Raw genomic sequence first — 16,553 nt, forward strand, 5'->3', positions numbered from 1 at the left:
CCTGGGATACCACAAACCTAACATCGAGGTCCACCACTGTTCCGTCCACGGCCTCTTCCACGACCACGGCCTCCACCATTGTTTCTGAAATTGTTGTTTCGATAATTGTTGTTGTTGGAATTGTAAGAATTCTATCCGTGTTGATTGAAGTTGCGACGAGGCCCATTGGAATCTTGTCTTGTGACGTTGTTGACAGATGACATAAAATCTGTAGTGGTATTTTTCACAGCTGAGGCTTGAGCTTCATGGGCAATCAGGTAGGAGTAAAACTCTGGTAAGGTCACAGCTCTTTGATTCCCGAGCACCGTTATCGCCGTGAACAGATCCACATGTCCCGGGCCTAGTCCAACAAGGATATACCCTATGACTTCCTCATCAGTCATAGGGTGCCCTATGTTCGCCATAGTATCTGCAAGAGAAGTCATCTTTTGATAAAACTTCGACGCAGTCATATCGCCCTTCTTCGTTGTAGACAGCTGTGTTCTAATCTGAATCGAGTTTCCCCTGCGTTGAGCCGAGAACATTGTATGGAGCGATGTCCATAATTGACTCGATGTGTCAATACACCTGGTGAGTTGTGACAAAACATCCTCTGTCATGGAGGATAGTAATCCCCCAATAATAACTTGATCTTGAACCACCCAGTCTAAATATGCAGGATTATCAGCCTTCTTTGGAGCTTCTTTCCCGTCGGATGCACCTGGGGTCGAAATTTTGGCATCTGGAGTTTTTGTGGTTCCATCAAGGAAGCCATACAATTGAACCCCCCGTAAAATAGGGACTACCTGGGCTTTCCAAAGCAGAAAATTCGTGCGAGTTAACCTCCACGTTATAGCAGTAGCTATCTTGGCATAATTGATGAAGGGAGGAGCCATGGGAAAGCGATCTGGCAGAGGACTAGAAGCCGGAAAGGAAACTTTGAACTTCAGATGGTATCTCTTTCGTGAGAAAATTATGAGATAAATCAAGTTCCGTAAGATGAATTAATTTACCAATATCGGATGGAATTTTCTCACGGAGCATGTTATTACTAAGATTCAAGTAGTGGATTTGTGCCCATTGACCGATACTTGTTGGAATCGACCCATTCAATCTATTTTTGGATAGATCAAGTACTTCAAGGAGTTCACAAAATCCTAGATCTACAGGTATAACACCTGAAAGATGGTTGCCAACAAAGTACAATTCCAACATACTTTTCATCTTCCCAAACTCCTTTGGGATCTCACCAACCAAATGATTCGAAGACGGATCAAGTCTTTGTAGGTTAGTTAATTTTCCAAACTCTGGAGGAATAGAACCACTAATTTTATTTTTGTTCAACTTAAAATCAGTTAGAGACCTCAATTTCCCAACTTCACTTGGAATGGGACCACCAAGCTCATTGTGATCCATATAAAGGATATTTAAAGAAGTCAAATCACCAACTGATGAAGGAATAAAACCACAAAGCTGATTTCTGCTCACGTAAAGATGAGTGAGAGACTTCAACTTCCCTACTTCACTAGGAATGGGACCAGATAATTTGTTCTCAGTTAAGTCCAGCCACTGTAAGTTGCTCAGGTTTGCTAGTGATGAAGGAATACAACCACTAAGCTGATTGATGCCCACCTCAAGATGAGTGAGAGACTTCATATTCCCAAGTTCAACAGGAATAGGACCAGAGAGTTGATTTTGGTACAAATAAAGGAGATTCAAAGATGTCAAATTACCCAATGATGAAGGAATAGAACCAGTAAGTTGATTGTTGTATACCACAAGATCTGTGAGAGACTTCAAATTCCCAAGTTCAACAGGAATGGGACCAGAGAGTTGATTTTGGAACAAATAAAGTCTATTCAAAGATGTCAAATTACCTAATGATGAAGGAATAGAACCATTAAGTTGATTGTTGTGTACCGCAAGAGCTGTGAGAGACTTCAAATTCCCAAGTTCAATGGGAATAGGATCAGAGAGTTTATTTTGGTACAAATAAAGGACATTCAAAGATGTCAAATTTCCCAATGATGAAGGAATATAACCACTAAGCTGAGTGTTGCTCACCTCAAGCTTAGTGAGTGACTTCAAATTCCCAAGTTCAATAGGAATAGGACCATAGAGTTTATTTTGGTACAAATAAAGGACATTCAAAGATGTCAAATTTCCCAATGATGAAGGAATATAACCACTAAGCTGATTGTTGCTCACCTGAAGATCAGTGAGAGAATTCAAATTCCCAAGTTCAATGGGAATAGGACCAGAGAGTTTATTTTGGTTCAAATATAGGACATTCAAAGATTTCAAATTACCCAATGATAAAGGAATAGAACCAATTAGTTGATTGTTGCTCAGACTAAGATTAGTGAGAGACTTCAAATTCCCAAGTTCAATAGGAATGAGACTAGAGAGTTGATTTTCCCATAAATAAAGGAAATTCGAAGATGTCATATTACCCAATGACGAAGGAATATAACCACTAAGCTGATTCATGCTCAACTGAAGATCAGTGAGAGACTTCAGATTCCCAAGTTCAACTGGAATTTTACCAGATAGTTGATTTTGGTACAAATAAAGGAGATTCAAACATGTCAAATTACACAATGATGAAGGAATACAACCACTAAGTTGTTTTTTGTACACCGCAAGATGAGTGAGAGACTTCACATTCCCAAGTTCAATAGGAATGGGACCAGAGAGTTGATTTTGGTACAAATAAAGGACATTTAAAGATGTCAAATTACCTAATGATGAAGGAATAGAACCACTAAGTTGATTGATGCTCACATCAAGATTAGTGAGAGACTTCAAATTCCCAAGTTCAATAGGAATGGGACCAGAGATATTGTTTGAGTATAGGCCCAAGAAGGTTAGCCGGTGCAGGTTTCCTATTTCAGGTGGGATTACTCCTGAAAACTTATTGGATGAAAAATCAAGATATACCAATTTGGACAAAAGTTGGATTTCTGGTGGGATGGGGCCAAAGAAGTTGTTTAGACTGAGCTCAAAATGAGTAAGATTGTGTAGCATAGAGAATGGAAATCGATAAAGCGTACCATTTAGTCCAGATGATGTGAGGTTCAACTTCTGAATTCTCCCATCAGCATTGCAAACTACTCCAGACCAAGAAGTGCATGAAACCAATCCACTGGAATTCAAAGGGAGGACAATCCATGAAGAGAGCAAGGAGTTTTTTGGGATTTCAAGGCTTGCTTTCCATTTGAGAAGAGCATTGGCTTCCTCTAAAGAAGCAGAAGTGAAATTTGGTTTGGGGAAGAGTGTGATGATTAGTACAGCCTGCAGAGAGAGAAATAACAAGTTTGAAGAAGACATTATTTTCTTTGACATGTTGCTTTTAATAAAAAAATGAATGGTTTGCATGTCCTAATTTATACTTGTGCTTCCTTTTTCTCTTGTTTTCTTATTCATGTACTTGAAAAGGCAGTGTCATGTTTTCCACAAGGCGTGTCTTTTAACGTGTCAAAATTTTCCGCAAAGGTGCGTATTACATTTTGAATTGTGTCTATCTGACATGACATTGATCCTTCTTTTAGAACAATAAAAATCGTTATAACCCAATATTAGCAAGGCGCTAGCTAGGATTACAAAAAGACAACATGCGGTATTATATGTTATTGTTGGATTAACAATGTAATAATATAACTTAACTTGATTATATAGACATATTTATTTTTGTTTTCTGATAAATGCTAATTTATAGAAATTTCACTCCAATTGTATTTTACTTCATAATTAGTTCTATAACTAAGACTATCATATAGATGATCCACGTGAAAACTGTGTGAATGAGTCAATGGAGATAGGGACATTACATATTGGTCCTTTAAAAGAATCTAAAAAACAAATGGACATGGTGTGTTCATTGAAGATGTGAATGAGGGAAAACCGTAAATTAAAGAATATAAATATGAAGATAATTTAATAAAAACTGATGGTATCTATTTCGTCTGTTATTTCCTTTTATCTCCATAAGTGTGTAAAACGTCTCATACGTACTTGCATAGACTTAAATAGGAAGATAATTAAATAAAAAGTGAAATACAGGTATGTTATTGTTTGTTTCACATATTTCTACAACTGATTAGCTTACACAACTCTTTAGAACTCATCTGCACATCACGTTTCTTGATCAATTCTTTCTCTTAGGGTCCTTATCTTCACATATTTGTGACAGAATTGACGACATATTTTTTGTTGGAATAAAAAGTGCAATATAACTTAGATTACATTTACGTTTGTTTTCCATGTAATTCTAATAAAACTTTCTTCCCAAAAGCAAACATACCAATCAAATTGATCAATGCTCCCAATTCGGCAGCCAGAAGAAAGAATTGTGCACATGAAGCTTTGAGATGAAATCAAAGGCAGCACAAAAAAAAAGGTTGAATTTCGCCAAAGCAACACCAGGGGTAAAATGGTCAAAAGTTGAATCGAAAGGGAGAAAACCATCTCATAGCATGTATGTACGCTGTACAACACCATACAGCTCAGCAATTACACAAGTCTAGAAGGGAAGGGAAGCCAACAAATTTTTATGAGCACCAAGAATTAATCCCAACATGATATCAACTATGGCACCAGCTATGAAAACCATGCAAAACAGTTACCATTTCAATCTGTAAAGGCAGTGAAAACGCAAACACCAAGAAACCAGGCTGATTTTTTTTTTTTTGAATTTAATGTCACGTCAGCTGTATGGTTTGTTCATAGTGCAGTGTTGTGATTACATAGTGTATTTGAAAACAAAGAATATTTACAGAAAATAAAATGGTCTCCATACATTTCTTAATTCTGCCCCAAATAATTGTACACACCCAATATACAGAATGAGAAAATAATGGTTTCCAGGCAATGCTATTAATTATATATTAGCTAACATTACACTTTAGAATGTGAACCAGACATACTTATTTTTCTAGCTAGTTAATGTTCTTATGGTGTTTGGCAATTAAAACCTGCGTAACATTAAATATCTTGTCTTTGGAAAAATTTGATTCCCATCAATATATATGTGGAGGGGTTTATTTGTTTCCATATTACAGTAACAGTACTACAGATGACAGTTTTGAAGTAATTGTGTAACATAAGAAATAGACATTGATTGCCAACCTTTATGGACATTAGGCCAACAGCAGTCACAAGTTACCCGCTAAACCGCTTTAAACATAGAGACCTGTGTACAAATATTGGTAGTTGTATAATTCGTACTTGTGAACTCAGAAACAATATCATGCAAACAGATTACATTCATATGTGTGTTTCCAGTAGGGATGAGATCGGTCCAAGAACCGAACGAGAACCGAAAAATAAGTATGGTGACCACTCGAGGAGGAGCTTTTTGATCTGGTTCTGGCTCTGGTGTCGAACCGCTGGATGAGCGATTACACGAGCTCATCACATTGTAGATTACTCGCGGTATCATGGAAGCCACGCCAATGACTTTTGGTACCATCAATGCAGGGATTATGGAGCTTTTGAATGAGCGACTCGGGGCCCTTCATGCGGAGATCATCGCATGACAGTTAGGAGCACGGACTCCCTTGTTTCAGGAGTTTAGGACCTATGGAGCTACGAAGTTCTTTGGGGCTAAGGACCCCATCGCTAGCTGCCATTGAATCGTTGACGTGGACAACGCTCAGCGAACGAGTTTCTGCCTTGAGGGGGCGAATGTAGGGTTTGCTTCCTGCATTCTAAGAGACCGAGCACGGGTGGGATGAGGTTGGTCGAGCATTGGGATCTGCGGCGGTGGTGGCCATGCCTTGGGGGGAGTTTCTTATGAGATTCCAGGAGGAGTTTGCACTGGCGATCGAGTTCCATCAGCTGGCGAGTGAGTTTCAAAACCTTCGTCAGACTACTGAGACTGTGGCGGAGATCACCACCAAGTTCCGTGAGAGGGGTATGTTGGTTCCGTAGTATGTTGTGGATAAGGAGATGAAGAAAATGTGTAACGTCCCAATTTTGAAGTCCAAAAATTTCATTTTTAAATTAAGTATCTCATGAAATAGTTTACCAAACATTGTCAAGTTACATCAACTTATAAGAACCATAACGTCACGTTTCATCATCACAATATCAAGAGTTAGGAAAATCAGAGTACAATCCCAGAAACTCAGTGTGGAAATCATGTGTGTGTATGTGTGTGTGTGATGCACTGCTACACCGCCGGCTCCTTCCCCTTGGACGTAGAGGTACCTGAAACCAAAACTGAAACTGTAAGCACAAAGCTTAGTGAGTTCCCCCATCATACCACATACCAAAACCACGTACATATTGTCGGGCAATTCTGTGGTGCCCGACCTACCCATGTCAAGCCATTATGGGGAGCTGACCTACCCATGTCAAGCCATTCTGGGGTGCTGACCTACCCGTGTCAGGATATTCTGGGGTGCTGACCTACCCTCCGGTCTATCTCAACCGAATACGAGGACTATTTCACCCCCTACCACTAGCATACGATAGCATATCATAATCGTGATGTCAAACATATCTGGGGTGTCCGACCTACCCATTGGTCCTAGCGACCGAATCGGGGACTAGTCCCCTCCTACTGATACTATCTCCCATAACATAGCATACTAGCATACACATTTATCAAGAACAAGCAACCCAGATGATTATCACAAAGACAATCATCACAACTAAACAATTACCAGTGGGCCGGCCTTGGTGCCTTAGACCCACTTCTACTGGAAGGTAACTCACCTCGATGTCGTGTAGTGTATGAGATGTCCTCGGCGTGAAAGTCGACTCCCCTCGACTCCTCAATCCCTACACGGCAACCCTTCTAAGTTATCAATTCGAACATGCAACCCAAACCAGTGTCAACTCAATTCAGTCAAAGTCAATATTGGTCAAAGTCAACATCCAGTTGACCTGACTCGCCGAGTTGGCCTACCAACTCGTCGAGCCAATACTCCTTTAACCCGATACAATCCCGGTCTCCACTCGTCGAGTCTAGCAAGAACTCGAAGGGTTCTCCTTCAATCATCATCGGGACTATCTTCATCCGACTCGTCGAGTTCGACCTTGAACTCGTCGAGTTCATCTCCCTCCTACGAATACATCCAATCTATGACTCGCCGAGTTGTATGAACAACTCGTCGAGTTCATCTTCAAAGGTTGGGAGATTGCCTTGGACTCTCCGAGTCTGATCATACACTCGCCGAGTCCTGTGATTCCCATGTCCCTTTACGCGTCTAAACAACTAAGGGAATTTTCATCCTAATAACTGGTCCATCCACAGAAGGGATTTGGTGGTCAATACACCCCGGCTCGCCAAGTCTCAAGAACGACTTGTCAAGTCCAACCTTGACCATTACTATACAGTCGATTTAAATGGGTCTTAACTCATCAAAACCATAGATTTGGCCTTCTAATGTCCATTTTACACGTAAAGCTCCAAACTTGGTGCACATGCATGGGGTCTTTGGCTCAAAAAGCCATAAAATGTGTTCTACAAGATGCATGGGGCTCTCATGGCCTTAAAGTTGGCACCTTTATGCCATGAGACCCCTCCAATGACTCAGATCTGAAGTCAAGATTCCATGAACACCTCACAAATCCGAAAATGGCTTGGAAAGCCCTAAATGTACCCAAGTCCAAGCTTCTAAGGATGAATAAATACATGGAAGACCAAAACAAGGACATTTCACCTTGATTGAGTTGTATATGGACCAAAACCTCTGGATCTCCAAGCCTCAACTCGAACTCTGAAGCTTCTTCCTTCTTCTCAAGCTTCACAATCCACCAAATGCACCCAAAATGGCCTTAGATCATACAAAACGGCTAGGGTTTCGATATAAAGCTCTCTGGGAGTGATAGGGACGATGGAGGCTAAGATAAAGAGTTTAAATAGGGTGCAAACCCTAAATATTAGGGTTTTGTCCAGACAGCTCCTAGTCGTCGAGTCGGTCTTCCGACTCGTCGAGTAGGTCACTTAAACCCCCGTTCCAACAGTCGAGTCTACTCGACGAGTTGGGCCTCCAAATCGCCGAGTCCCAGAGTAAATTGTAACATTTTCATGAAATTAAATACGTACCAGGAATCGGGTGCTACAAATCTCCCCCACTCATTTTAGACTTCGTCCTCAAAGTCTGCTGCTGATTCTGGGAAAAGCTCGGGGTAGTGCTCCCTCATCTCATCCTCCGGCTCCCAAGTCCATTCCGATCCCTTGCGGTGCTGCCATTGCACCTTCACCAGCTCCACTCTCTTGTTCCTCTGGTCCTTCGACTTCCTGTCAAGGATCGCTAATGTCCGCTCGATGTAATTCAGGCTGTCATCTACCTGAATATCCTCCAAGGGTACAACTGCCGAGTCGTCCACCAGACACTTCCGTAACTGGGAGACGTGAAACGTACTGTGAATCTGACTGAGTTCGGCTGGCAGGTCCAGCCTATATGCCACCTTGCCCACCCGGGCTACAACCTGAAAAGGCCCAATGTATCTGGGGCCCAACTTGGCCCACTTCTTGAATCGGATGACGCCTTTCCAAGGCGACACCTTCAGAAGGACCATATCCCCGACCTGGAACTCCAGGTCTGATCGGCGCTTGTCGGCGTAACTAGTCTGCCGACTCTGAGCAGTATGAAGCCTACTCCTAACCTGCTGAATCCTCTCTGTCGTTTTGAGCACCACTTCGGTGCTCCCTATGACCCTCTGTCCGACTTCACCCCAACGTATCGGGGTGCTGCACTTCCTCCCGTACAACATTTCGAAGGGAGGATGATCGATACTCGCGTGATAGCTGTTGTTGTAGGAGAACTCAGCTAATGGAAGGTAGGTATCCCAACTACCACCGAAGTCTAGAACGCAGGTCCGCAACATATCCTCCAAATTCTGGATGGTCCTCTCACTCTGACCATCCTTATGCGGGTGGAACGCTGTGCTGAAATGCAAACGAGTACCCAACTCGTCGTGAAACTTCTTCTAGAACCTGGAAGTAAATCGTACGTCAAGGTCCGAAATCACGGAGACTGGCACTCCGTGTCGAGCCACAACCTCTCGGATGTAGATATCAGCCAACTTCTCGGCCGAGATGCTCTCCTGGAACGGTATGAAATGGGCACTCTTGGTCAACCGATCCACGATGACCCAAATCGAATCTACTCCCCGTGCAGTCCTGGGAAGTTTGGTGATGAAATCCAAAGTAATATCTTCCCATTTCCACATGGGAATGTCTAGCGGCTGCATCTTGCCATGTGGCCTCTGGTGTCACACCCCCAAACCAAGGATGACGGAAACGTTCAGGGGTGGAGGACTTCATGTATAGTATCACAACAACGAGTATAATAGTGTGCATAGTAAATACAACCATCATAAATATAATTGAAAAAGTTACACCATAGTATGAGATTACATGTTTCAAAATCAATTACATTATGATGACAAAAATGTTTAATTTGACGTCTGGCGACCCATCCTCAAAAGCAGTTGATTACCTGTTTCACGGGTTTCCTAAGAATACAAGTAGTTTTGAAAGAGTGTCAACAATTAAGTTGGTGAGTTCATAAGCTTTTGGGTGAAGTGTTGGAAAAACCTTTATTTGTAAAATGGAATGTGCACACAAGAAAAATCCAATATTTTCCTTATCAAATATTATGTAGTCTTAACTCCCAAGACCAAATGCATGAGCGTTTGTTCGAAATTTAAAAGAAGAATACAGTTTTAAATAAATAACACTCCTTTCTGTTTTCCTTTTTAACATAGTATCTCCTGTAAACTTTAAGTGATGTTAACTCCCTATGTGAGTCGCTATAACCATACTACAACCGGATGACCTGTTACAACGTTTTTCAGACGTTAAAATTTGTTATGACTTTTGTCACCCGTAGACCTGCAGGTCCCGCTGTAGCTAGCAGCAAGGTGTGGGGTGTCAATCCCAATATAGATCTATACACAATTATCACGCTCTCCCTACGAGAGATTCTGGTTATAACTTGCAGGAATTTGAATTCGTACTCTAAGAGTACATTTGGAGAATTGTCTCACAACTTACGTTAACGAGTTTACGTGTAGCATGCTTAGAATGCATAACTATGCTTCTTATGTTTTATCTTGTATGTTTGAAATATGAAAGGACTCTTACAATTTAGGAAGTAAATTTATGTTATTTAACCATAAATTAACAGAAAACATGTGTAAATTATAAAGTCATCAAAGACAAACACTTTGCTCAAGATGTTACAAAGTGTTATGTAAATTGTAAGCTGTGAACTACTTTTTAACCTTTCTATACTGCTTTAGAAAAATCATTGAAAAATATTACAAAGTCGAAAACTGAATCTGTAAACTTTGAGAGTTTAGAAAATGTGTCTAGTTTATTCATAATTTTTAGTATGATTTTTAGAAGTCTTTAACTTGTGTGAAAACGTTCATATTCACAGACTGGTCCGAATTCGTTTCTGAAATGATAGGCAGTTTTGTAAAAATCACCATAAATCGCAGAAAAATCGCATGGAGATGTGCAAGTAGTCATTTTAAATGTATAAACCTAAACTATTTACATCTAATACAGTTTTGAAAACTAAAATGTTTAAGATGTTCAAAACAGTCCGTGAATGGAACTAAACTTTCTTGGTGAAAGCTAGAGTTTGAGTTTAAGTTATATTATGACGTTTTTAACTTGTATTCCCCCCCCCCCCTAAAACTTGAAGAAAACATGAAAATGTAGGGGTATGAGCTCACCTTGAGTGATTTCCTTAGATGAATGCTGGAGAGAAAGGGTTTCTAAGTCAAGAACACTTGATAGAAGCTTGGAGAGTTGAAGATCTAAGAACAATTATGGTGACATTGGTTATGAGAGATTCATAAGTTGAGTGAAGGAGTGAAGAATGTTCAATGTAGGATGAGAATACTTACTGAATGAGGGTGAGAAGTTCAAAGGCAGCCTTGAACTCTCGAGTTCTTTGAGAGGGAAATGAGAGAGAAGTGTTTGTTTCTTGGTTAGAGTGTGAGTAAAGTGGAAGGAGAGATGGGAGTTTCCAACTTTTGATCAAGTTACCAGCTGGAGGAGAGATGTGAGAGGACAAATAGTTGACTAGGTAGGGGTGAATAGTGACTTGGGGTTGTCCTAAGTGGGTATGGGGGATAGCTTGTGTCACACTCTAAGGGAAATCAACACTCTAACACAATATCTCACTCAATAGATATTGTCCTTGGTTTACGATCCTATCCCAAAATATGGTTTAAAATATGATAATATAGGGTCTTAGATATTAAAATATAAGTTTGGAGTGTTTAAAATTATAAAAATAAAAGTCTAAGGAAATTTCCGGAGCAAAAATCACTTGAAAACACTAAAAAGTCCGAAATTGGTAAAAATCCGGAGTAAAAGGTGGAAATCCGGAGTCACCACAAAATTTCCGGAGCTCCTTAAGCATTCCGGAGCTACTACCAAATTTCCGGAGGAGAGGCTTAGGCTGCGAGGTTCCGAAGCGGGTGAGCAGTGGATTCCGGAGGCGCTGGGCGAGGTCCGACGCTTCCTTCTCGGATCCGAGGCCAGGAGCCAAATGTGTCCTGTTCAGTTGGAGGTCCGATCCGCCCCACATGTTTCGGAGTCAGAAGGATGTTCCGAAGCAGGAGGGGGTTCCGGACTAAGAGGGTTCCGGACCAAGAGGGTCCTTTTGGGCTATTTTCGACTGAGGAAGGTACATAGAGAGATTTGGGAGAGATTTCTCATACTTGGAGAGATTTCTCATACTTGGAGAGATTTGGGAGAGATTTCACACACTTGGAGAGATTTCTCATACTTAGAGAGATTTGGGAGAGATTTCTCATACTTAGAGAGATTTGGGAGAGATTTCTCATACTTAGAGAGATTTGGGAGAGATTTCTCATACTTAGGGAGATTTAGGAGAGATTTCACATACTTGGAGAGATTTCTCATACTTAGAGAGATTTGGGAGAGATTTCACATACTTGGAGAGATTTGGGAGAGATTTCACATACTTGGAGAGATTTGGGAGAGATTTCACATACTTGGAGAGATTTCTCATACTTAGAGGGATTTAGGAGAGATTTCACATACTTGGAGAGATTTCTCATACTTAGAGAGATTTGGGAGAGATTTCTCATACTTAGAGAGATTTGGGAGAGATTTCACATACTTGGAGAGATTTCTCATACTTAAAGAGATTTGGACATTTGAAACTTTCAAGTGTAACTTTGCATTAAAATTTAGAGTTACACATTAGTAAATATAAGGTAATCCCTAACATATTAGAACTAGTTGAGTTGACTAGATTGACTTGTTGACTTTCTTGACTTTGACTTGACCAGAAAGTGACGGTTGTCGCATCATCCCCCCGTTAGAAGGAATTTCGTCCCGAAATTAGCGTTTTGACTGGGACTTCAAGAGTTGGGGAAAAGATGCGGGTATTTTTGTTTCATCTGATCTTCGCGTTCCCAGGTGAACTCAGGTCCTCGCTTAGCTTTCCAACGGATCTTCACAATAGGAATACGACTTTGTTTCATTCTCTTGATTTCTCGATCCATGATTTCTACCGGTTCTTCTACGAAGTGGAGACTCTCGTTGACCTCGATTTCTTCGAGAGGGATCACAAGAGTCTCGTCAGACAGACACTTCTTTAAGTTTGACACGTGGAAAGTCGGGTGCACGTTGTTAAGTTCTTGAGGTAGCCGAAGTTTGTATGCCACTGGGCCAATCCTGGCAAGGATTTCGAATGGCCCGATGTACCTTGGGTTTAGTTTACCACGTTTACCAAAACGTATCGTCCCTTTCCATGGTGAGACCTTTAGTAGCACCCGATCCCCAACCTGGAATTCCAAGGGTTTGCGTCGCTTGTCGGCGTAGCTCTTTTGTCGATATCGAGATGCTTTCAGTCTTTCTCGAATTTGAACAATCTTTTCCGTAGTTTCCCTTATGATTTCAGGGCCTGTGAGGGTGCTGTTAGGGACTTGCCCTTTTGCTAACTGTGTGTCTCCCACTTCAGCCCAGCACAGTGGTGATCTGTACTTGCGGCCATAAAGAGCTTCAAATGGCGCGACCTTGATGCTAGTATGATAGCTGTTGTTGTACGAGAATTCGACAAGCAGTAAGTGGGTATCCCACGCTTTACCAAAGTCAATAACACAAGCTCTTAGCATATTTCCAAGGTTTGAATAGTTCTTCCGCTCTGCCCGTCGGTTTGTGGATGGTAGGCCATACTCATGTCTAGCCGGGTCCCTAGAGCTTTCTGTAAGGACTACCAGAACCGTGAAGTGAATCTACTATCTCTGTCAGAGATAATAGATATCGGCACACCATGTAGTCGTACAATCTCTTTGATGTACGTCCTAGTCAACTTTTCCATCTTGTCGGTCTCCTTTATTGGCAGGAAGTGCGCAGATTTGGTCAATCTATCGACGATTACCCAAATGGTATCAAGACCACCCGTTGTCTTAGGTAGTTTGGTTATGAAATCCATGCTTATTCGTTCCCACTTCCATTCGGGTATCTCATGTTGCTGTAGTAGACCCGAAGGCTTTTGGTACTCTACCTTAACCTTGGCGCAAGTTAGACACTTGCTCACGTAGGTAGCGATTTCGGTTTTCATGTTCGGCCACCAGTAGAGTTTCTTTAGGTCTAGGTACATCTTGTCCGAACCAGGATGTACGGAGTATCGAGTTTTGTGTGCTTCGTTCAGGACGACGTCCCTGAAGCCGCCGAATTTCGGAGTCCAAATTCGGTTCATGAGATAACGAGCTCTATCGCCCTTGACTTCTAGATTCTTATCCATTCCTCTTAAAGCCTCACCTGCCACGTTCTCAGACTTCAAAGCTTCCAGCTGAGCCTCCTTGATTTGCATGGTCAGGTGCGAATGGATTGTCATGGTTAATGACTTTACTCGGCGACCCGAGTATTCTTTTCGACTTAAGGCGTCAGCTACAACGTTGGCCTTACCTGGGTGATAACAAATCTCACACTCGTAATCATTTAGTAATTCTACCCATCGTCTTTGCCTCATGTTAAGCTCTTTTTGGTTGAGGATGTGCTGAAGGCTTTTGTGATCGGTAAAGATAGTGCACTTTATTCCGTAAAGGTAGTGCCTCCAGATTTTTAGGGCGAATACTACTGCTCCCAATTCGAGGTCATGCGTGGCGTAATTGACCTCGTGCGTTTTTAATTTCCTTGATGTGTAGGCAATGACCTTCCCTCGTTGCATCAACACGCATCCAAGGCCCTGGTTTGATGCGTCGCAGTAGACCACAAAGTCTTCGGTTCCCTCGGGCAGGGATAAAATCGGGGCGCTACATAGGGCCTGTTTTAAGGTTTGGAAGGCGGTTTCTTGTTTCTCCCCCCAGCTGAAAGTTACACTCTTTTGGGTTAGGGTGGTAAGTGGTTTGGCAATCTTGGAGAAGTTTTGGATGAACCTTCGGTAGTAGCCAGCAAGACCTAAGAATTGGCGGATTTCTGTGGGCGTCCTTGGTGCTGACCAATTCTTGATTGCCTTGATTTTGGAGGGATCCACGTGTATCCCTTTCTCGCTAACCACATGACCGAGGAAGTCCACTTCTCGGATCCAAAATTCACACTTTGAAAATTTTGCATATAATTTCTCTGCCCTTAGTGTCTCCAACACCTGTCGTAGATGTTGCCGATGCTCTTCCTTACTCCTTGAATAGACTAGGATGTCGTCTATAAAGACAATCACGAACTTGTCTAGGTAAGGCCGACACACCCGGTTCATTAGATCCATGAACACTGCGGGTGCGTTTGTTAACCCAAAGGGCATTACTACAAACTCGTAGTGACCGTACCGAGTTCTGAACGCCGTTTTGGGAACATCCTCCTCCTGAACACGTAGTTGATGGTATCCCGATCTCAGATCGATCTTTGAGAAGTGAGATGCTCCTTGGAGTTGATCAAATAGGTCATCGATTCGAGGTAAAGGGTATCGGTTTTTGACGGTAAGCTTATTTAGCTTGCGCTAGTCGATGCACATGCGAAACGATCCATCCTTCTTTTTCACAAAGAGAATTGGTGCTCCCCAAGGCGAGAAGCTGGGTCTAATGAACCCCTTGCTCAGCAGTTCGTTTAGTTGGCTGGATAGTTCCTGCATCTCGGCTGGCGCTAGACGGTAGGGCGCTTTGGCTACTGGGGTAGCTCCGGGGATCAGGTCGATTCGAAATTCGACTTGTCGTGCGGGAGGGACTCCGGGAAGGTCTTCCGGGAATACGTCAGAGAAATTACAGACCTCCGGAATATCCTTGATGTTTTGCACCTCTTGTTTCTTATCCACAACGTGGGCTAAGAAGAAGTGGTATTCCTTGCGGAGATACTTTTGGGCTTTGACGCAAGAGATGATTTGTAGATTTGCATTGGGTTTGTCGCCGTAGATGACAAGAGTTTCGCCACTCGGCAGATTAAGGCGTACGGCCCTTTCGTAGCATAGAATGTCAGCACGATTTGAACTTAACCAGTCCATGCCAATGATGACGTCAAAACTTTTTATTGAGACTGGCAATAGATCGATTTTGGATGAGTAGTTGTCTAGAGTGAGGGTACACCCTGAGTATTTGTCATTAGTGCTTTCTGTTTTTCCATTAGCCATTTCTACCACGTATGTATCTTTTAGTGATTGAGGATTTTGTTTTAATAATTGTTTGAATCTGTGGCTAATGAAACTCCTCTCCGCTCCACTATCGAATAATATGCATGCATATGAGTTATTGAGGAGAAACGTACCGGTAACCACCGCGGGATCCTCCCTTGCTTCTCCTTGTCCTATGGCCAAAATCCTTCCGACACCGCCGGCGTTTGCATTTCCAGCCTTTGGGCAATCCCTTTTGTAGTGCCCAGTCTCCCCGCAACCGTAACAGGCTCGGCTTGCTCCGGCGTTGGTGGCTGGTTTGGCTTGTTGGGCAGATGCCCTGCAGAAACGGGCGGTATGCCCCTTTTTGTTACAGCTTTTGCAGTGTTTTTCTCGACAGGGACCGTTTGTGGTGAAAGTTGCATTTGTTGCACTTGGGAAGGGTTCCATCATATTGTCTCAGAGGTGCTGGAGTGGAAGGAGTAGTGGCAGCATGGATGGCAACAGTTTGCTGCTTCTTTGTGGGGCCCTGCGCTGGTTGCTTCTTTTTATTATCCCAGAATTTCCTCTTGTTGTTTCCTCGTCGTGCTTGATCGGAGATGGTTGTCACTGTGGCATGGCTGGCCCGATGATCAATGAGTTGTTGCGCCAACTCCTTGGCACTCTCGAAAGTAGTTGGTCGTGAGGCCAACACACTATCTTGAATCTCGGAAGATAATCCCCAGAGATATCGCTCCACCTTCTTGCTTTCCGGAATGACCATCGTCGGGCAGAGGAGTGCTAGATCATTGAATCAGGCGGTGTAAGCTGTGAGGTCAAAGCCCGTCATCTTGAGACTCCAAAGTTCCTATTCTAATTTATGCACTTCACCCCTTGGGCAATACTCCTTCAGCATCATGGTTTTCAAATCTTCCCAGCTTATTGAATTCGCCACGGCGAGAGTTAGGGATTTTACGTGGCCATTCCACCAAGTAAGGGCCCTGCCGGTGAGAGTGCGAGCTGCGAATTTGACTTTGTTTTCCTCGG

At 42.4% G+C, this 16,553-nt stretch overlaps 1 protein-coding gene across 1 annotated transcript; it reads right to left on the bottom strand.

Moving 5' to 3' along the window:
- Positions 1-897: 897 nt before the first annotated feature.
- On the bottom strand, positions 898-16,290 carry LOC145164066 (uncharacterized). Its single transcript, XM_079082788.1, has 5 exons — positions 15,962-16,290; positions 15,683-15,867; positions 3,486-3,520; positions 2,823-3,273; positions 898-2,606 (listed from the first exon to the last, which is right to left on the bottom strand). The coding sequence occupies exons 1-5, from the start codon at positions 16,288-16,290 to the stop codon at positions 898-900; spliced, it is 2,709 nt and encodes a 902-aa protein (XP_078938914.1).
- Between the last annotated feature and the right edge of the window lie 263 nt (positions 16,291-16,553).

The sequence above is a fragment of the Lactuca virosa genome, chromosome 3 (genome assembly GCF_052849685.1).
Source record: "Lactuca virosa cultivar CGN04683 chromosome 3, Lactuca_virosa_CGN04683_v6, whole genome shotgun sequence".
Taxonomy (NCBI): Eukaryota; Viridiplantae; Streptophyta; class Magnoliopsida; order Asterales; family Asteraceae; genus Lactuca; species Lactuca virosa.

Bases quoted from the DNA above. Each gene is read 5' to 3' on its own strand.
- LOC145164066 (XM_079082788.1), bottom strand. From the start codon at position 16,290: ATGGTCATTCCGGAAAGCAAGAAGGTGGAGCGATATCTCTGGGGATTA. The intron at 3,521-15,682 runs GTACGTTTCTCC...TTCTAAAAGAAG, and splicing joins GGATCCCGCGGTGGTTACCG to GATCAATGTCATGTCAGATA. The intron at 2,607-2,822 runs ATATCTCTGGTC...TGTACAAAAAAC, and splicing joins CTTGGGCCTATACTCAAACA to AACTTAGTGGTTGTATTCCT.